Source organism: Ursus arctos, unplaced genomic scaffold, assembly GCF_023065955.2.
Source record: "Ursus arctos isolate Adak ecotype North America unplaced genomic scaffold, UrsArc2.0 scaffold_13, whole genome shotgun sequence".
NCBI lineage: Eukaryota > Metazoa > Chordata > Mammalia > Carnivora > Ursidae > Ursus > Ursus arctos.
In genome coordinates, this window is record NW_026622797.1 from 25990848 (window position 1) to 26012118 (window position 21271).

Consider the following 21271-nt stretch of genomic DNA (forward strand, 5'->3'; position numbering starts at 1 on the left):
GATTCCAGGCTCGCCAGGCATCCTAATAAGGGTTCTCATGGACTGAGCCTCTGAGGAAGGGGTGCATTGACCAGAGGGTGCGAGTGTTTGTACTTCTTTGGTAGTAAATTTTTCTCATGCAAATTACCGATACACTAGTATATCTCTGATCTTGGTTAATATGACATTGCCTCTGGAAGATGGGGCTTTTATGCCAAAAAAGGCACATAGTGATAATCAATGCTGCCTAGTGGGGTTGCAGATGACAAGTTGATCACCTGCAGAAGGCATCACCTGAAAGAAGACACCTGCCTTCTTCAAATGCCCCAGGTGCACAGTGTAACTGTGTTCTCTTTTCTTTCGCTGTGTCTGTGAAAACAGTGCTCTTTTGGTTTACTACTGATTCCAAATCCTGGCTGCATATTAGATTCACCTGAATTTAAACAAAAACATCCAATACCCAAAAGCACCATCTCAGGCCAATGAAAGGTGGAAATCTCTGGACATTGGCTTTGTTTAAAAGCCCTCTGGGTGATTCTAATATGTTCTCAGCGATGAGGACCATTAGCTCAGTTACTGATAGAGACGAACATTTTCTGGTAGGATGAATGGGGAGAAGTTCCCTAATATATTTTAGAAAGCATTTAAGGAGCATTTTACAGTTGAGGAAGCTGAGACTTAGAGACAGGGGACAACTTGCTCAAATCTGAATAATTAACAGGCAACGGAGCCAGAGTTTGAACCTAACATTTCTTTTAGAAAATACCAAGTTCTTTCTATGCTATCCGAGAGAACGCAGAACACAAAGAAAAATTCTGCCAGATTCTGGTGAAGGGAGAAGGGAGATGGGAGAGGAAGGCAGAAAGGGCATCCAGAAAGACATCCCAAGAAAAGGAAAAAAGGTAGAAAAATTTGCAGGATGATCTCTACAACTGTCTTCAAGGTGTGTGCATAAGACTCCCTGGGGCATGCATGGCTGGAAGACGTAGAATTTTTTTGTTTTGGTTTTTTATCTCTCTCTTTTTTTATGTTTTACAAGGTTCAGGATCCATTGATATGGTCATGTATGTATATAATTTATAAAGAAATAAATACACATATAATGGAGTACATGCTCAAAAAATGTTTACTGGTAGGGACACACAGTCCATTGTTTAGAGATAATCTTCTCCATTAGGACTGCGTACAGGCCGCTGCCTGGCAATAGGCACGAATTACTGGCCGCAGGCAGGGCACAGACACAAGACATTCTCGAAACATTCTGCAGATGTCACTGGTGTGGTGATGGCAACCTTGTGTTAGTAAGAATCATTATTCTAGAGCAGAGGTTCTTAGAGTATTGTCTGGAGACCTCCAGGGGTCCTTATGACTTTGTCAGGGACTCCATGAAGTCAAAAATTATGTGCATAAAAATACTCAGGTGTTACTTGCCTTTCTTGTTCTCAGACCCTCCTAAGTATGCAGTGGAGTTTTCCAGAGGCTCCATGACATGTAAGGATATCACCGTTTGGAAGCTAATGGAATGTTTGCTTGTATATTCTGTGTTTTGACATTTTTTAGTTTAATTTCTAAATGCTAAATATTAATATGTATAACACACATAAACAAAAGCTCTCTGGAGTCTTTAATAATTTTTAAGAATGTAAAGGGGTCCTGAGACCAAAAGTTGTCTTTTCTAGAGACTACAGAAGAGTATATTGAAGGTCGTGAGACACTTATAATAGCGGCAGAAGGCAACAATGAATACTTAAATTGGTTCAAATCGTCAACAGCACTGCATAACGTGTTGGAAATTCAATTCCAAAGGCTTTTAGTCTCATCTCATATAATGATTTAAATCTTTAAAAACATTTTTGAGAGTGCATTCACAATATATGTATTATTTTAAATCAATGAAAATATACTATTTATAGAAAACATTAAAAAATCACACAATGTAGGGATTTCAAAACACTGAGATAAAGATGAAGTAATATTCTAAAATGATTATTTTTTATTAATGGTAAAAACACCCTTTGCTCTCAATAAGAAATAATGAAATCAATAAATATACTTCATTTTTTTTTAAATCATTATCACTTTGTGATAAAGCTATTCCAAAGTCTGAGTCTAAGTTCACTTTGTTGTGATCCTCAATGTTAATGACCTCTAGAGCTGGAAAGGACACCTACAGAGGATAGAAAAGCGATAGAAAGCAGAATAGAAAGAAAAAAATTGTTGTGCCTTCTTATTCGTGATGAATTACATTTCATTTTAGCTACCGACAATGCAATGGTTTTTGTTGAAACTCAGTAAATTCCAATATTTGATGTCAATTTGTTAGGAAGATGTAGAGTTATGTTGGTATTTTCGATAACTGGGTTCAAAACCCCCTGAAACTCTTCATTTGGATAATTTTTAAACAGACTAAAAATTGTGGTTTCCAAGCTTAGGTGTGCAGATAGGAAAGTTTATAGGGGGCGCGGCTCCATCAGTTTTGGCCCTAAAATCACATAACATGGGAGAATTCAAATGTAGTGTCTCAACATGCAGAAAGCAGATGAGTGCAGGTATCACTACTACCCCCTTAGCTGGGCAGCTCACCGTTCCTTTAGGACTGCTCAGGGGACAGGGGGCTCTGATGTTGAGAAAGGGAGAACGCCAATAGTAATTCATGTATCAAATATTCACCAAATGAACTCAGAGGTTTCCTATTTTCTTCCTGCAACTCCTATTGCCAGCACCCAGCTTTGGAAAAGTCATCAGGGAGTTTTAATTAGAGGAGACGCATCACCAGGTCTCTGGTCTACAAGCACAGGTGAGCAATTAAGTTACATTGAGAGAATGGGCTAGAAAGTGGAGAGTGGCGGCAAAAAGGCAGAAAGAGCCTAGGGCCCAGGCCAGAGCAGCAGAAGGATAGACGTGAGGAGTGGATTCGGATAGACACTTTGGAGATACGCTTCATAAGTTTGGGTGTGGGAGGAGGGGGAAAAAGTCTAGAGTGGCTGGGAAGATAATGCCATTTTCTGAGCATGGAAAGAAGGGGGCGGGGATAGAATATTAGGAACTCAATTTTGGATATGAACTTCCACCCCTGTGTGATATGAGGGTGACATTTGCAGAGCTGGAAGCAAAGATCAGCTTCCCCCAAGTCTTATTTCTCAGCCCTCTTTATGCTAAGGTTCTTGCCCTTTTTGGAAAGTCATCTTTTCTTTGAGACTCTGAAGAAAGCCACTGATTGGCTTCACTCCAGAAAAATAATGTACACACCCTGACATAAAATTGTGCATATGCTTTCTAGGCCCCCCATCTGTAGAGGCCCACCCATGACTCCAGATTGGAGCCCTGCCCTGACGGGCTCCCTTGCTGTCCTCCTAACCTGCCCTATTTCCCTGTTTATGTGCCATTCTTCTGAGTCAGAGATAATTTGCTAATTTTAGGTCACTTCTTATTTTAGAAGTGCTGATGACTTATGGTCAAATGCTTATGTTCATCATGCTGATTGAAGAATTGTAGTTTTTAATGCTGGGTGAGAGATGGGAGGAAGAATGGATAAAAAGGGAAGAGGTCAATTTGAGGCTTCATGATTCCTCCAGGTTGACTTTCACGTAGCTCACACAGGATGGGGCTTGATGGGACCTACGGCACCACCTGTGCACGATTCTTGCCTCCATCAACCAGAACTGGATCTAAAGTGCAGTAGAGAAGAACAAGCTAAATGGCACCATAAGAAAGCAGTCAGCCAAATTCCAAACGTGGGTCCTTTTACAGAATAAATGACCCAATTGCCTCAACAAATAAATAGGATGATAATGAAAAGACAATGTTACAGAATAAAAGAAGCTTAAGTTCTTTCATTGCTAGCAACCCAAAGGAATCAGACTATGTCTGTACAGTGGGCAACCCGAGAAGTTAGAATACGTATTCAGCATTGGATGACGCTAAAAGTCATTTAGCTAGGTGTAAAAACGGTGGTTGTATAAAAGAAAAAATCATCAATTAGAGATCCACACTGATGTATTTATGGGTGTGAGGACATACATGGCTGGGATTTGGTTTGAAATCATACAGGAAAAAAAGAGGGGGTGAAAGATGAAACAAATTTGGCAAAATGCTGACGGTTGTTGAAGCCAGATAATGGATACATGAGGGTTTATTAGACTCTACTTTCTTCTGTGTTAACATTTCCCACAGTAAGTTAACAAAAGATCATGAATGATTTGTTAAAACACAGTTCTGAAATCTTGCTGATGATCAGATCTCCTGGGGAGCTTTAAAAAAATAGATTCCGGGAGCTGCAGTCCTGCTGAATTAATCTTCTGTGGGTACGTTTGATTGGGTGGAAGAACGTGTCATTTCACAATTTCCCAGGACTTTGGTGCTGCCAGTCCTCGCAGCCATCATGGCCGTCCGTTACCTCTGCTAAGGTCTGACCCAGGATCTTATACCAGGCTTCCCTCTTCCCTCCTATTTGTCTTTCCAAGCCTCTCTTTGCTCCTCTCTCTTGCTTTCCTTTTCTGCACTGCATGAAGAGGGCAGGAACATTTGGAGGGGCACAGGGCACAGACCTAATGTCTCCTGGGAATGGGACAGGTGGACCCTTCCCACTCCTGTCTGGGCCTTGGTGTCCCCGCGGTTGAACAATGCCCTGCCCTCATAACGTTCACCAAGTTCTCTTACAACACGGGGGTGGGACGCGTGTCCACTGTCCAAGTGTACCTCAAAATGAGGCTGTTTGGGAAACATGGCCTTAATATTTGGGTCTCTTTCTCTCACCATTTGTAAACAGAAAACATCAAAATCTGTTCTTAAATAATTTATTTTTTAATATTGAGTTTTGTGAAAAGTTACACATATTTAGGAAAACTTGAAGGAATCCAACAGAGTAAACAGCTCTCTATTAAGGACAACTAAATGTGCAAATTTCAAATGCTTTCTATAATAAGTATAAATAATTCCATTTTTTCACATTAAGAATGAAAATATTGAGACACACAAAATATTAAAATATCGACTTTAGAAGAACTGGATGAACACTGAAGTTTATTTGAGATCTTTAGAAAAAAATTATTAAGATGTCCAGGAAACAGACTTAATGGCACGCGAGGTGGCAAACATGTCAGGCAACACAAGTAAAGGCTGTGTAGAGTTATAGATTGCTAATATAAGTTACAGACCAAAAAAAAAAAAAAAAAGGCAGCCTTTACCTCTGGGGACAATGTTTTCCCCCCTTTTTTTCTAGAAAAAGTATGACAGCAACACAAAGCAAATAGAGAATCTGCAGGCCAAGGACAGAAAGAAATTTCCTTATGCTCATGGTCACAGGGTTTTGCTGTCCCAGCACTAAGGTGCCACTGGTTGTGAGGTCACTGCCAGCACCCCAGGACACAGCGTTAACAGCAAATAGAACCATCATTAAAGGTCACATCTTCCTGGTGACCTTCTCCAATCTCATCCCCATTCCTTCCCAATCTTATCTCTAAGGAGGTAGGATATTCAAGGCATCTGTCTACTGTGGAGAGCAGTTTTGGTTTTTGTTTTTTCGTTTGGCTAGCAAGGGGCTCTGACCCAAGTTTCATTAAGAAGCATGAGCTTTTAATGAATATCCCTTTGATGCAATTCCTTCTTTCTTAGGGAAGACAACCACATCACATCAGAGAGACCAAATCCCCAAGGTACTCAGTGCTCTCCTGAAAGAGGACTTAATAGGAATATGTTATTTCAACACTACAGCAAGCACTTTACCCAGAGCAGAAGAAACGTCTTCATTTAAATAACCTTGAAATTTGAAATAAAATAAATAAAGTGAATTACATAGACACAATAGGGAGTTCACTCTAACAAGGCAGCTGGTTGAATTCATGCTAGCTGTATACAGATGGCGCCCCAACAACAACCAGAAAATAGGTTATTATTCAGTCTTCCTACTTACATCTCTAGGGCCGTGTTTCAACATAATAAAAAAAAATCCCTCATACATAATATAAGGGTACATTATATATGTACACATTTTTATGCACGCCTCAGTTCTGGCTAACTTCTCCAGGAGTGAAGACAGTGACACCCAAATGGTCACACATCTTCCCACTAGAATATTCAGATTTTTTCCAAGGTGCATACTGTAAAGAGCAGCTGGTTTGCTTTTCAGTGTGAACTGATTTGGCCTCAGCAGCCTCAGAACCACAGTCTGCGGGTGGCTTCGTGTCCGCCGCGTCCGTGGGACAGGGACGAGGCGGCAGGGAAAGGCCGTTCCCCGCTGACACTCCGGCTCCAGCCGGCCGTTCTCCCTGAGCTTCTGAACCCGCGGCCGAGCGGGCGCGCGGGGGGACGGCTGGGGGCGTCTTCTCCCTTCTCTCCCGAGACCACAAAGCTGTCCTGGCACACAAGCCACGTCCATGAAGTTCCCGGCCCTCCGCGTGGCAGGCGGCGAGGAGCAGCAGCAGCCCCGATGGGGACCGGGCTGGAGCGGACACACCATGGGCCGCCAGTCCCTGGCCTCGCTCTCCTCCAAGGCCCCCGCGGGAGGCCGGCCGCGACGGCGCCGCGAGCTTCTCTCCGCTCCCCTGCTCGAGGCCGCCCGCAGCTCCCCGCTGGGCATCGCAGTATTTAGGGGCCAGCACCACGCCGGCTAAGGCTCGCGGTCCCCCGTGGCCCGGCCGGCCCGCCGCATCCGTCAGCCGTACAGCTGCTTGAACTGGAAGCACTCGTTGCAGTAGCCGCTGCACTTGGCGTTGCCGAAGTGATCGCAGGCGGGGGCGCGGCAGCGCTGTTTGGGGGGCTCCTCAGGAACCGGCTCGCCCCGGTGGGCCCCCGGCCCCACTCGCGGACCCAGGTGCTGGCACTCCATGCAGAGCTCCTCGCTGCGGCAGGCCAGGATGTTCTTGCAGGAGGCCCGGGCGCACTTGGGCCTCGAGGCGCTCGCCGTGCTCCGAGGCGCGTCTCTGCGCTGGCTGGATCTCTGAGTGGAAAGAGCAGAGAACACTGTTGGCCCCACTGCTCAGAGAGAGCACCAGGCAACCTCGTCTGACAGCACGGGTGGTCCCAAGAACTCTGCGGGGTGGAGAGCAGCTGCCTGACCCAGGGAACCAGAGCTCCCCGTGCTGTGACCGGGAGCTGGCCAAAGACACTTCCCCCCAGTCCCACGACAGCAGGCCTGGCCCCCGGAGGCTGAGGGCGACCACATAGGAGCCTGCGAACACTGGCCCAGCTCACCTCCGCTTGCATGAATAATAAGCTGCCCTTCTCGAGACAGATTCCCTACATTCTCTAAACAACAGGGGAGGCAACCACCAGCCAAAGTTTGCTTTTCTTACATGCCATTGTGTGGAGGCGCCCGGGCTGCTGCCTCCCCCCTGCATCTGGGGATAAAGGATTACTTCCACTCATGCCTGTGCTGCTACTAACCAATCAGAAGTGTCTGCTCAGCATCCGGCTTTTCGGAGACTCCAAGAGGTTTTATTCTATGACTGACCTGCTTTACTTTTTAAATGAATTCTAGAGCACACTTAGGCCGTGAACATCAAGAGTAGCTGCTGCACTTCCAACCCCGGGGACCACAGTGACTTCTCCCCCCAACCCCCTCAGGTTCTTCCCCGGAACTTGGCACGGGGGAACGTCTGCTTGTCTGGCTCCAGCGAGAGGGCTGGCCCAACAGGGGAGGGCAAGTACCTCAAAGTGTCTCACCAGTTGCTCTTCGGTCCTTTTTGCTTCGTGAAATCTCTGACTCTGAGCTTCGATGAAACACTTCTGACAGTATCCTTCAAACACGGTGCTTCCCAGGGTGCCACATTCCCTCCCCAGGCAGGGGACAGCGTTCTGGAACCTGGGGGCCGTGGGACTGGCTTTCGTGGAGGCAGTGACAAAATCTAAAAGAGAGTTGGAGCTCATCAGTGCCACGTGTGGTCTCTAAGCAGAGAGAGAGACACCGCCGTGGGACAGACAGACAGGTTCTGGGTACAGGTTAGGGCAGCCAGGACTGTGAGTATGTGAGCACAACCTTTTCTAAATTCAGCCAAAGGAAAAACAATAATGCCATTACGGAAACATCTTTGACTTTACAAGCCTCTCGCTTTTGAACATGCCACACTGGCGAGGCATAGGAACAGAACAGGCAGAGACACTAACTGCCCGTCTGTCCCCCTGCAAACGAGAGATTTCTAAAATCACCTGTGTTTTCTCACAGTGTCAGCGGAGACTTCCCCCTCTCCAGCTACTGCCCTTCAGCTTTGGATTTTTCTCTATTACACCTATGTGTCCAAAGAAGTCTTGTTTAAACTCTATCACACAAAGGCCAGACACTGAACGACCTTGTGAAGACAAATTCTATGAACTCTATCTACGAGGGGCTGTAGGGCTTTGGAAGGTGGTTTTCTGTGTCTTTCGCCTCCACGTGACCATCCCTCTGGGCCAGCCACTCTCTCCCCCACTGCCCAGAGCTGCTCTCTTGCAGCTGGGGAGCAAAACTGCATCTAGCCCAGGAGTTTAGAAACGGGGGTTAGGAGTCCATCCTGTCACTCACGTTTGTTTTCTCTGTACTCGATGAAACACAGCGTGCAGAAGCCTTTGTTTTCTGGAGTCCCAAAATACATGCAGCCGGCTTTTCTGCACTTGCTCGTCCCCGTCCTGTCCCCTGGAGTCCGTGTGGCCTGAGAGAGGCAGCCAGAGGGAGCCTCGGTCCCAGCTCTGCGGCAAGAATGTGGGGAGAGACTCTGGATGAGCTGCGAGGGGTCTGACTTGGACCTCTGGTGACAGGAAGGAGGGACGCTGGAGCTGAGGTCCGAGGAGGGCTCTGCCGTAGTCCTTTTGAAGCAAGTACTGCAGATCCCATTAAACGTCCTGGTGACGTCCTGCAGGCAGGCTCGGCACTTACCAGGGTCCAAGTGCCTCGTGCTGTCCGAGGGGTGGCCCGCGTTAACCTGCCGGGCGTTGTGGCAGCGCTCACAAAATCCGTTGTGCTGCACGTTCAGCGTGAAAGGGCAGCCGGGGCTCCTGCACTTCATAGCAGTGGTCTCGCTGAACAGGAAGAGGCTGGGCGCTGTCGGAGGGGCCGAATGAGGTCCCCCAGCTGGCTCCTTGGGGCTCCAGTCCACGGGCTCACAGGCCTCGCCCCGGGAGGCCCCGAGAGCCATGCCGGGGAGCACCTCGGGGCCTGGCTTGGAGTGCAGCTTTGAGGATTTGCTCTGGGTCTTTTGCCGCCTCTCTGAGCACTCGTGGCACAGAGGCTGGGTGTTCACGGACATGAAGAAAGGACAGTTGGGTGTTTCACATTTTACGTCCATGAGAGAAAGCTGGGGAACGGAAGGCTCCAAAGGGTTCTGAGCACGCATCTCTCTCCGCTCCTGCTCGCTGTTCTCCTGCCATTTCTTGTACTCGTGCTGGACAAGTTCAAAGTAATCGTCTACCAGGTTTATTTCTTTGGGTAAGTTGGCTTCATCCAGCCTGAAGACAAAAAGGAAAAACATGAGACTAAGCACAAACACAGACACAGACACACACACACACACACGCTTTCACATCATGAGCTCATAGGGCAAACCTGTAGAACGTGGATTATGGCAATGACTTGATAACCCATCACTGACATGCAGGGTCATATGACTAAGAGTCCGCGCCTCCAACACGGCACAGTCTAGTACTGCTAAGAAGATTTCGCTACTTCAAGAATCACAGTCTTACTTAATCAACTTGGTCCACCCCAAATGACTGATAATTCTAAAGAAAGGGCTATTCTGGGGATGCCTCTACAGTGGATTACTCTATTCCTCTTTTAAAAAGTCACTTTTACTTTTTAACGTCTCGGAGATCAAACTTCTAGTAAAACATTACGTCGGGTGTTCATTTGGGACTAGGCTGTGTTACAGTTCAAATCACTGTAGGACCTTGTTGCCTATATTTCACTGTTATTAATCTTAAACTCATGCCTGGTCTCTACCCACATGAGCCGCCCCGCACAGTGACTGAGCAGCGACGCGCCCACAGGTGCTGTCCACGGACTTCTGAGCCTCCGTCACATGTTCGCCTCCACTATGAGAAACTGATTCTCCTATGCCTCCATGGTCCCCTCTGCTGTATCTCAAGTCCTAACAAACATGTATCTCTCCGACAGAAAGCCAGTGTTTGCGATCTGGATACCTGCACAAGACGCGCTCTGGGTCTCTCCTCCACCTTCCACGTGGCAAAAACCCTATGGCTGCCACATACTCACAGTCTACAGCCCCGTCTGTTGTCTTCTGTGTCTGTCCTCACCCATAAGCCAAGAGAAAAAGGTTGTGTTTCCAAGAATTTTCACTTGCTAGCCTCGGACTAGGGCAATTAAACAAAACACAACAAAACTATCTTTGGTTTAATATACTCAAAAGCCACAGTTCTGACTGTCAGCATCCAGACTGCAGGGAAGTCACCACGGAGAAATTCCTCGTTCCCAGGGGAAACCCAAGTTAGGATGGCCTCTGGTCATCCTCTCTGACTCACGTACACCGCTCTGAATTTGTTTCACATGGGAGGAAACTGGCTTCAAATAACGTTATGGTGGAGCTCTGGGGTGGCATCAGCCTATGTGGCCGAAGTAAAAACGGCTGAAGATGGCAAAGGACAGAGCGAAGGATAAACTCTTACTTCGCGGCATTGATCAAGTGGGTGGTGCCATGGTCCCAGCCCTGGACAGGGATTTCAATCACCATCAGGTATTCTTTCAAGAGCTTTTCCTTCATCTCATTTTCAGGATCTGTCAAAAAGTGAACTTTTAAGTCTTCAAATCTTCCTCGCTCTCTGTTAACAAGTGGAACAGCTCGGATTTCTGAGGGAAAAAAAAATACCATAAGCGACACATGATTCTACTAAATGAGATTATGTGTGAGGCCGCATATGTAACGATCACATTTCAAAAACACAGAAAGGATACAATGAAAGGGTGGAAAAGTATCATCCAGCCACAGTCAAACTCAGATGGGGAAACAAACTCTAACATAAAAGGCTTTGTTCTGGAAGGTCAGAGAATATTAGGCAGCCTGGAGGCAGTGGATCTCGTCGGGTAAATTGCCACACTTCAGAATCACACTGATCTGAGTCTGAATCCTGACTTTGCCACTAGCAAGCTCTGTGACATCAGGCAGGTTACTGAACCTCTCTGAGCTTCAAGGGTCTCGTCCGTAAAACAAGGCTCACAGGGCTTACAGTCCACAGGGATGCCGAGAGGATGAAATGAAGTGAAATGATGTCCCTAAAGCACTTCGCACCCTGCCTCTTGCAGAGGAAGCTATCATAGTAATAGCTACCTGACATTTGGCTGCTCCACGCCAGGGCTCTGTGGGCCTTACTCCGTCATGTATCAAAGGGCAGCAGTCACGTGTATACCTACATCTCCCACTTGCAACTAAGCTGTGCAAAGTGCTTTCCAAGCCATACGCAAAGATAGTGGGATTACTGTCATTGCATTACTGTTGATAATCAGGCAAATGACAGAACACTGTATTCACATAAAAATAATTAAAAAACATAAATGAGGCCAGAGGGCCCCAAAGAGCCCGATGTTCAGTGCGAACAGGGCGTCCCAGTATCTACCAGCAGTTACAAACGTGAATCCACGCTCAGTGTTCTCACCAGGTCCGCTGTCCTTCAGAGTCACCAGGGGTACAAAGTGCTGGCTGTCATAGCCGAGAATGATGGGGTATCGGTAGCACTCCTGGGCTGGCCAGTGGAGAGGCAGGTAAATCCCGCCCACCTTCAAGGGAGCGAAATTGGAACCCGATTCCAAACTTCTCAGCATTTTGTCTGTTTAGGGAAAGAGCAAGAGAAATAAGGCCCTCGGGTGATTTCTATCGAATTCCCTTCAGCTTCTATCGTCTGTGACTTGGGGTCTTTTCCCGAGAGCTAAAGCATTCCGGCCGAGCAGCACGTGAATACAAATAAGCAACCTGCAGGGATCTCACCTGAAATGACAATGATGGGCCTTCTGAGGATGTTGCAAAGGACAAATATGTGTATTTCTTCCAGTGAGTTATACTGAAGTCCGCCTCGGGCCACGGGTGTGTCTGTTGATGCCATTTTGACAAGGCTGTCCCACTCATCCGTCCAATTCTAAGGAGAAGTGGGTAAAGGGAAAAATCATGATTGAATGTACTATGCATTAAAAACTGAGTCTGACTTTGCTTTACGATTATTCATTTATATAACTCAGCTTACTTTTCCCCTTTCTGGAAATCATCGTTCAAATGATCACCCTTTTTTCCCCATTTTGGTTTTCTTCCTTTACTATTTTCCACTATAAGGCCAACTTAAAAGCGGGGGAGGATGGGGACAGTACCTGCTTTCAAAAAAATCCCTGATGAGGCATAACACCAGAGCCCCTTATCCAAATGTACACAAAAATTCCAAGCTCGTGACTGAGAATGGTGAGCCCCACGTCTGAGTCTGCCTGGCAGGCTCAGTAGAGCATGCAAAGGGCAATCAGATTGGAAAGCAACCAAAGCCCCACAGGAAAGGCCATGAGCAGAAGCCCTTTTGCTAAATGGAAGGAAGAGATCCACAGCTGGGAATCTGCTGCCTGGAAACCTCCCAGCAGTGACAAAAGCCTCAGGTTCACCCCACAGGAGCTTTCTGGTGTTTTCCATGGGCTCTGCTTTGCTTAGCCAAGTTCACGTGACCTAGTACATCATATGCTCCTTGAGAGCAGGGCCTGGCCAGAGAGACCCTTCACCTACCAGGGAGCTCTACCGGTAGATACTTAATGGCGGAACATTTGTTAACATACCCGAGTGTCGTAGCAAAGCCCCGTTTCCACAAATTCCTGAGATTTAAGGGACTCCAGCTGCCACCGGAATTTGAAGTTGCGTGTATCCGTCTCCTTGAGAGTGCTGAAGAGCGCCTTCCTCAGGACCAAGTCTGTGTCCTGAACACCCCACATGTACTGAGAAGCAGCATGCATGAGGCAGTTTCCATCACCTGAGGACAGAAGCCACACACATCAAAGGCCGAGCATAGGTTTATAGAATGCACCAGCCCTGCCACTGGTACAGGGGACCCAACAGGGCATGTGAGAGATGCAAACGGTTTACTTTCTTAGTCCAATGGCCAACTGAGAACATTTCACAAGCTGATGGTGGCTTTGAGGGAAAAAACCATTCTTTTCACTCTTATTTTTAATGACTGACACTAAGAGAGCAAAGGGGCCAGGGACTGATTATCAGGGGACCTTGGTTCTAGCCTGACTTGCCTTAACTGGTTTAGGTGTGACCTTGGGGGAAATTCCTCAGCTTCTGAGTGTTTTTTTTTCTCTTTGTGAAATGAGAGTATTGGATTATGATCTCTAAAGTCCATCGCATTCCAGTATTCCTTGATGTTTTGCCCAAGACACTGGCACTCTCACTGTCACTCTGAGGCTCTGGAGAGAACACACAGGGCAATATGCACAAACCAGGAAGCTGCCTGGGCTCGGTTTACTAGACAGGGACGGTCTGGCTATGACTCAGTGGTAAATGACTTGACCATTCCACTGAGGCCTCTGGGGCCTGGGAGTTTCCTCTCCTGGTTTGTAAAGTGGGATGGAGGACACCGCACTACCTCCTCAGCCTGCCTTTGAGCATTGTGAGAAACAGGTCCAATTTTACCATTAGTTTATTACTTTCACAGGTTAAAACCTACAATTCAGGACACTGACTTTTTTCCCAACCTCCACGCAATAAACATTTCGGGGAATGTTTAATACCAAAAAAGTCAACACCTTAATATCTCGTGGCCAAGTACACCACTGATTTTATGAAGAAGGGGTCAACTAATTTCTTACATTACTCTACAAGCAGGGTTATCAACGCTTTTTGAAATTTTCTATCAAATCTTAAGTATAGTCAAACTGTAAAAAACAAAAACAAAACAAAGAAAACCCCTCAATCATATATATCCAGAGCTAGTATCCCTGCAACTCACACATATGGAAAGACGAAGTAAGTCAGTCTTCACAAGAATGAACGAAAAAAGATCGCTCAGCCTTTTGTCTTGGCAGAAGTGTGGCAACGATTGCATTCTGTTGAAATTTCCCCTTTGCAAAATCTAGAGCAAAGATAAGGCTTTTTTTTTCTTCTTCTTGTGCTTACTTTCAGTTCTTTATTGAGATGCACCAGTACAAAATTCCCTAAGCAACATCTGGAATTCCCCAGCGCTAAGTTATTTGACTAGCAATTGAGCAACAGCTATTGTACTTTTTGTTCTGGTGTGTAGACATTTAAACTGCGAAGGGCACCCTGGACTTTCCAAGTGGGTGTGGTCAGGGTGAGCTGGAATAGGGCTACTCATTATACAAGTGAAATCGCGGCAGCCAATAGACGCTGGAATTTTTCACATGAAGTTTCAATTTTATGCCACCTACTCCCTTCCTCATTCACCGCAGTCTCATATCCTCAAATGCAAACTTGTGAATCACCCCCTCCCCAAATAGACCACTGACTTTGTAGAACCCTCCTAGAGGGGAAGGGTTAAAAAAAAAAAGGTGCTTAATAAAAGCCAGAGAGTAAAAGTCACTTTGTCTATTCCCCCTCCCCTAAATATCTTTTCTTCCTTTTCCAGAATTTTAAGGAATTTTCTTGAAAGTGGGGAAATAAGAGGATCTGAGCTCCCACATTCCTATTTCCCAGAAAATGTTATCAAAATGCACTTGCTTTTGTGGCTTTATTTGTAGCATGCATCCTTGTTGACTTTAATGACAGATCTTTGCAAAACAAGTGTTTACCATTTATATCCATTATTTTCTTAAGGAGTAAGTTCAACCTAAAACGTCAGTTAATTCTGTTAATGATAAGGTTTTCCTCTTCCTACCACATCTCTAGTTTGGCAGAATCTCTCTGTTTCCACCTCTCCCAGAGTTCACTCCGTTTCTTTTTTGTAACAAAATGGGAGAGAGTTAAAACCACAAACTGTCAGGAATATAAACCCCTTGATGATGACTTAACATAATTACCCACTTCTACGCATCACTTGATTTAAGGCCAAGAAAAATGTAAACACTAGCTCTCCCCAGTTTTCATTCTACCTTTGTTTCTAAGAATCTGTGCTTCAAAAGTAGAGGCAAGATGTTGAAGTACTGCACAAGAACCCTCCCCCCTCCCCCCGCCGCCCCCAGGAACACCGCAAAATACCTATCTCCAATCACTCCACGCTACCCAACTCAAAAATGGCCACAGTTAACGCACAAAGTTAATTAATAATCTTATCCTCTCACTGTCAACAAGGATTTCTGTGCTTGGATGTATTATTTTGATCAAGGTGGTCTTAAAGAAGGACTGTTACTTAAATAAGAACCTGGTTCCTGCCCTCTTCTAGACTGTAAGCATTTAATTGATTGTGGCAGTCTCCTTGCTTCTTGTAATAATTAGCGACATTATAATGAAGGATTATGTATCTGCATGAAACAGTGTGCTTGGCCATGATACACATACTCTTGCTCAAAGGAAATAATCAAAAAACAAAACAATAAAGTTTAGAACAGAAAACAGTTCCTAGTGGTAAAGGACCACTGGGCAGATACAGATAGCAAGAAATTCAGAACTAGGAATCCCTAAAAATAATGAAGAAAAGGTCTAAAGTCTGTGCTACAAATCTCGAGTATCTTTCTACTTCATGTCACGGGACCAAAGCCAACAGAACCTAGGTCAGGGAGAGGCAGACAACAGCTGCTCACTGGCTAAGCCATAAAATGTCATCAATTCAAGATGCGTAAGGTCATCATTACGAGCATTTTCTAATGATAGTGGCAAACGACAGTAATACTAGTTTTCACACCATGCTTTCTTTTTGAACTTAAAGCCTTTTATTGTTTCCATTACTGGCCAGGAAAGGGTATTTTACAAATGATTACACAAACAGCCACAAAAATTAAATACCGAAGTCCTCCAGTGGGAGGCATGTGTTCAGAAATGCAGCCCTCCAGCTGCAGTGGCTCTGCTAATACGCACAATTAACAAAATATCCTTCATAAAAAGGTTGAAAAACAAGCTTGCTTTTATCACATGCCTTTTATGGAGGATTCTTTTCTAAGGGGTCTATGCTCTCAAGAGACTTGAGTTTGGGCCAGCGGTATCAGAAATGAAGGAACGGGGACCCCGCACTGTGGTAGCCAAGCCTTAGACGAGAGCTTCTTACCATTCGTTTTCAGGGCCACCAGCTTCCTGACTTCCCGACACCAGTTGAGCCTCTTCTGGCTTTCGAGGGAGTCCTGGATGTTTCTGTCGATGAGAGCTTTGTGGATGATCTCCCGAAATTGTGGACAAAACTGGCAAGTTCTGAACATTTCTAGTGTGTATCGGTGCATGGATTTAAAATGGTGAATGATCCCATTGGTAGGCTTAAATATATCTTCTGGAGTTCTCTCTCGTATCTTCACAGCTTTCCGCATGTTGCTCAGATACAAAGCCTGGGGAAGGAGTTGTTCAGCCATCGTGCTCTGTAACACCTGAACAGGAGGGGAGCAAAACCCATTCCGTTAGCCCGACTCTGAGGACCACTCCTAAATACCTGCCTGCAGGAAACCCCGGGGTTTGAGCTTGTCATTACCCTCATCTGTAGGCAAAAGATCTTAGTCACCTCTCCTCCCAGGATACTAGCTGGCCCCCAAGATTAACTCACACTGGACTGTTCTAAGTTACATCACTTTTAAAGATTAGTCTAAACAAGAGAAGGAAGGCGGGGAGTGGGTGCTGAGGAGGAGGGGAATAACCCGTATTTTCAGTAACGTCTGTCAGGGAGCCCAGCCTATCTGTCAGCAACAGGTACTGCACCTCATAACCAACAAGTTCCCATCCCATTCTCGTGCCACTCTGACAAAGCCCCTGGATCTCAGGAGCTCTGGATGCCAGTGGCGGCCACAAGGCGGCCCTGACAAGTCTGTAGCTCCTCCCCTAAGACCACTGCTCAGCAACCCCTGCTCTCAGGTGAAGCCTTGATTTATCTCTTTTAAGCGCTCCCTCCCTATACGGCAAAGTAAATGTTTTGTGAAAAATCTTGCAATTTTACGTTGTCACCTAAGCCGCTGATCAGAATTTGCTCTTCAGCCCCAAAGAGAAATACTTACAAAGAGTTCATTTATAAAATGTATTATAATATTTTTAAGGTTAAAAACTGAATAAGCCTATCTCCAGTAAGATGCTTTGCAATTTTAAGAGCAAACAATAAGTCTTTCGGAACCTCTCCATTGAACTTTACAACATCAGAATAAGAAATAGAATTTTAACAATAATAGAAGAATCAATTTTACACTTTCAAGAGCAGGCAGTAGAGTTCCATTATTCCAACTCAAGTGCCAACCACATTTGTTACCATGCTCCAGGTACCAACACTCAGATGCATTTCCCACCCCGTCTTCACCCTGCAATCTTCAAGCGTAATCCACCAGTGGAAGGAAATGAAAGTCTGGAAGCAGGCAAGGAAAGATGGCCAGGGGGACACTCAGGACAAATGAAGGAAGCAGGGGGCAAAACCCACCATCTACAACCCATGCCAACAGCCTGGGATGTTGTGAATTGACACAACATGGGATCCCTGCAGTGTGGAGCTGTGTGGAAAGCCAGCTGTCACTCAAGCCTTAGCAGGGTCCCTTACCACACATCTTGGTTTCCAAGATGGTTTCAGAGCCTGAACATATTCCCTAGGAAGTTTCACGGCGATTGTTAACCTCACTCCTGTGTCCTACTATTTGCCAGGGCAAGCTTTTAGTTGAGGAAGACCTTAAACCTATGTAAGAGAGACAAGAAACCTAGATTTTTAGGGAAGCCATTCCTAGGTGGGTCTAGGCTCTCTTAAAGTCATTGATGAAGTGGTTTAAATTCTTGTGGTCCACTCAAAGTAGAGAAGGTGGACTAGATGACCACAAGGTTGCTTTCTGGTGATAATTTTGGATCAGGATTCCCAATCTGATTGCCAGTGAGGCCTGGGAGGAGTAATTCTCTGGGTCAGTTGGTAATCTTTCCTTTGACGTCAGCCATTCCCTGAAGGTGGAACTGGGCAAAATTATAGCAGGACCACAAGCACAATGAGGGGATAAAAACATTACACCCGTTTCCACTTGGTGGCATGGCCAAAGTCTCTCAATGTCACTCATTCATCTGTCCATCACTCAAAAAGCACTGCCTGACCACCTACTGAAGGCTGAGTGTCATGCTTGATGCTGGGGCTAAAAATCCAAGACGGCCTTATTCCCTGTCTGCAGTCAAAACAACAGAAGGACAGGTCCTGCTCAGGTTCCACACCATCGAGGGCAGACAGCTTTGCCTAGACGCCAGATAGTCTTCCTAACACCTGCCCCTTGCTATTCCCACACCACCACCCCTGTGGCTGTAGTGCCTGCTCTCAGACGAGAAGAGGCGGGAAGTAAAAAGATTTGAAACAAACTAGGTGTTGCCTTTTTGTTTTTCTAAGCCTTCTATTATTCTCTTCTCACTTAAAGATTTTTCTGCCAAGACCTCAAATAGTGAGAGCTTTTAGCCCTAAGCAAGACATGCAAATGTCAGTACCACATAGCCCAGGGTCATCTCATTCATAGGTTTAGCCTTGCACTGACTGCAGAATCGCCTCCTTAAAAGAATCAAAACCCACCATCCAAATTCCCAGTTCTCGGATTTCTCCGCATCTAAGATTAAAGAATAAATTTCCCTGACCTGTGATTGTAACGTCCTTACAGGAAAAGACATACGCTATCACCCTTAACATTTCCTTTACACTTGTTACCTCACTGACTTTTTATCAACAAATGCCTCATCGAATTTTGGGTAAGTCTCCCTCCCAAACTTCGAAAACTGTACAAAGAACCGTAAAAATCAAAGAAGCACCTCAGACAATGAGAATGGAACTGGGTACTCAATAACTGGGGGCACTAGGGCTATGGTCCAGAGGACTGTTGAATGGACAACGGTTCTCCCCAAGTGCTGCCCTGAGACACTTGACCAGCCACCAGCTTTCCAAGGAAAGAAGATCAGAGGCAGGGAGAACTGAAAACAAAGCGGTCTCAAAAGAGCTGAGCTCCTTCCTTACTTAATACCACTGCTTTCCTGAGAGGCCAGGTGGCAGGATGTGGGACGACCCGGGCTGACAAAGACTGTCTGACTGTGGGCTAGGGGCTGGGGCAGGGGCCTGCAGATCCCTGTAAACTGGAGCACCCGAAAAGCAGGCCAACGACCTACTTTAACATGCACACCTCTTCCAGTGCTGCGACTGAAGATCAACACCGTCCCTCGACCCCACCCACCTCCCTGCACTACACTCCCTGGGTCTGCAAACCGTCCCTGGACTGGCTGGGTGGCGGAGTCCCCCACCCCCGCCGGGTTTTGTGGCCTCCCCGACATCCCACCCGCGGTGGGCTGCTTCTGCACAATCTGGGAAGAAGCCACATTGGTTCTGCGAGGTCGACGTGGCCAACAGCATCCAGAGCTCGATTTAAAAATAAAAAAGGCACGAAAAGGAGCAAAGCACCAAGGACCACCCGACCTGGGAGTCCGGAGGCTACTCGCCAGCAGTCTGCTGCAGCTTAAGTTCTTTGCAGTATTTAAAAGGAACAGCTGGCTGGAGGATTCCAGAGCTGTCACCCCAACATCTGGCGCGGCGACCTCGACTCCTAGCATTTCAAAACCTACAGTGGCCACGAACAGCCAACAAATTCCCCTCCAGGACCGTTGCAAAACCCATGGCAGGTAGACGAGGCCAGCCCGGGAGTCGCTGCCAATTCCGCACCCGCAGCCCTGGCCCCGCGAACCCGGTGGTTACCTGTCCCGGCCGCGCGATCCTCTTCGGAAGTCCCAAGTCCGGGTCAGGGCAGGCGCGCGCCGCAGGCGGGGGTCGGGACCGCGCGGAGGAGGCGCCCCATGGACGCCGGGGCTCGGCGCTCGCTCGCTGGGCCGGCCGGGGGTGTGGATCGCGCCAGCTGCCGCCCGCCGCCGCCGCCGCGGCACTTCTCCCGGCGGCTGCTGTCACCGCTCCGCCCCCACGGGCTCCGAGCTCGCTGCACTTGGCCCGCTGCGAAGACTGCAGACTGCCAGTTCTCTTTTTCCCTTTCTGTTTTACCGCCGGCGGAGAGCGGGGATTTCCACACAGGGACTTTCCAGTCACGTGACGCCCTGCCCGGCGCCGAGAGCCGCGGGTCGCCGGCCGCCAGGGGGCGCAGGGGACGCGGGAGGCGCAGGGGGCGCGGGAGGCGCGGCAGGCGCAGGAGGCGAGCGGCGCCCCGCCCCGTCCCGCTCCGCCCCGTCCCGCCCCCCGCGCGAGAAACTCCTGAGCTCCGCCCCCGGGTGTCCCCGCGTGAGTCACCTGGGCATTTCGGAAGCTGGCCCAACGTCACATCCATGTGGAAATCGCGGTGATGGGAACTGGAAATGAAATAGGTTCTTTTTTCTCAGCCGTTTTTCTGCAGAAAATCACCAACTGTGGAGAACAAGAAGGGAAATAATAAAGAAAGAAAACCCTAAAAACCACCCGGGCGTCCAGGACTGCAGGCTTCGGGTCGGGTTTGAGAAGCTGGGGCTGTGCACGTGATGAGCTCGTAGGGGAGCGCCCTACTCTGGGCCCCGGTGGGGATTTCGAGAAAAAGAAGCGGTCACGGCCCTCTGTCGGTCCCCACCCCAGCGTTCCCGCCACCCAACCCCCAGGCTGGTGGAGGTGACATCCTGAGGCCCCGCAGCCTTGAAATTTGCAGGGGCAAAACCAATCTTAGGTGAAATTAAGAATCAGAGCAACTATCAGCCCTGTCCTGCACTTAATTGATTTCCCCTTCTCCATGTCTGCCCAGGTGACGCCATGTTCAGGTAGCATTTCAGTTAAGACATCATTTCTAGTTCGTTACTATCCTTGCCATGTCTCTCTAAGACCCTACTAGGAGTCCCTGGAACTCTAAGAACCCTACTAGGAGTTCTTTTATTTATTTTTTAGTTTTTTAAAAAAAGATTTTATTTACTAATTTGACAGCGAGAGAGAGAGGCAGGCAGAGGGAGAGGGAGAAGCAGGTTCCCCGCTGAGCAGAGAGCCAGATGTGGGGGGCTCCATCCCATGACCCTGAGATCATGACCCGAGCGGAAGGCAGACGATTAAGTAACTGAGCCACCCAGGTGCCCCTAGGAGTTCTTTTAGATGACCTGACAGTTGGTTCATGCCAAGGTGCCAAAGGCTGATAGTACTTTTTACCCACCCACCATCCCTACGCCTTAATAAACAGTGTGGTAACCCACTGTCTTTACCCAAAGGACGTCCTGTGAAAACAGGTATCAGGCACCTGGGCAGTGAAGGTGCATGAATTGCAGAGTGAGAGGCAGGCACTTATACTGTCTAGCAGTCCCCCTAGGCTCAT

The 21271-nt window shown here is 47.3% G+C and overlaps 1 protein-coding gene across 2 annotated transcripts; it reads right to left on the reverse strand.

Moving 5' to 3' along the window:
* Positions 1–4766: 4766 nt before the first annotated feature.
* Positions 4767–20000, reverse strand: TNFAIP3 (TNF alpha induced protein 3). Of its 2 annotated transcripts, none has more exons than XM_048226130.2 (9): positions 19699–20000; positions 16087–16396; positions 12707–12897; positions 11886–12033; positions 11557–11727; positions 10573–10753; positions 8477–9396; positions 7627–7823; positions 4767–6916 (listed from the first exon to the last, which is right to left on the reverse strand). In XM_048226130.2, exons 2-9 carry the CDS (start codon positions 16379–16381, stop codon positions 6632–6634), a joined length of 2388 nt encoding a protein of 795 aa, XP_048082087.1. In that variant the 5' UTR covers positions 16382–16396; positions 19699–20000; the 3' UTR covers positions 4767–6631. The 2 variants fall into 2 exon arrangements, with proteins under 2 accessions (XP_048082087.1, XP_026360673.1); XM_026504888.4 differs by having other exon boundaries at positions 7642–7823; positions 19699–19999.
* Positions 20001–21271: the final 1271 nt, after the last annotated feature.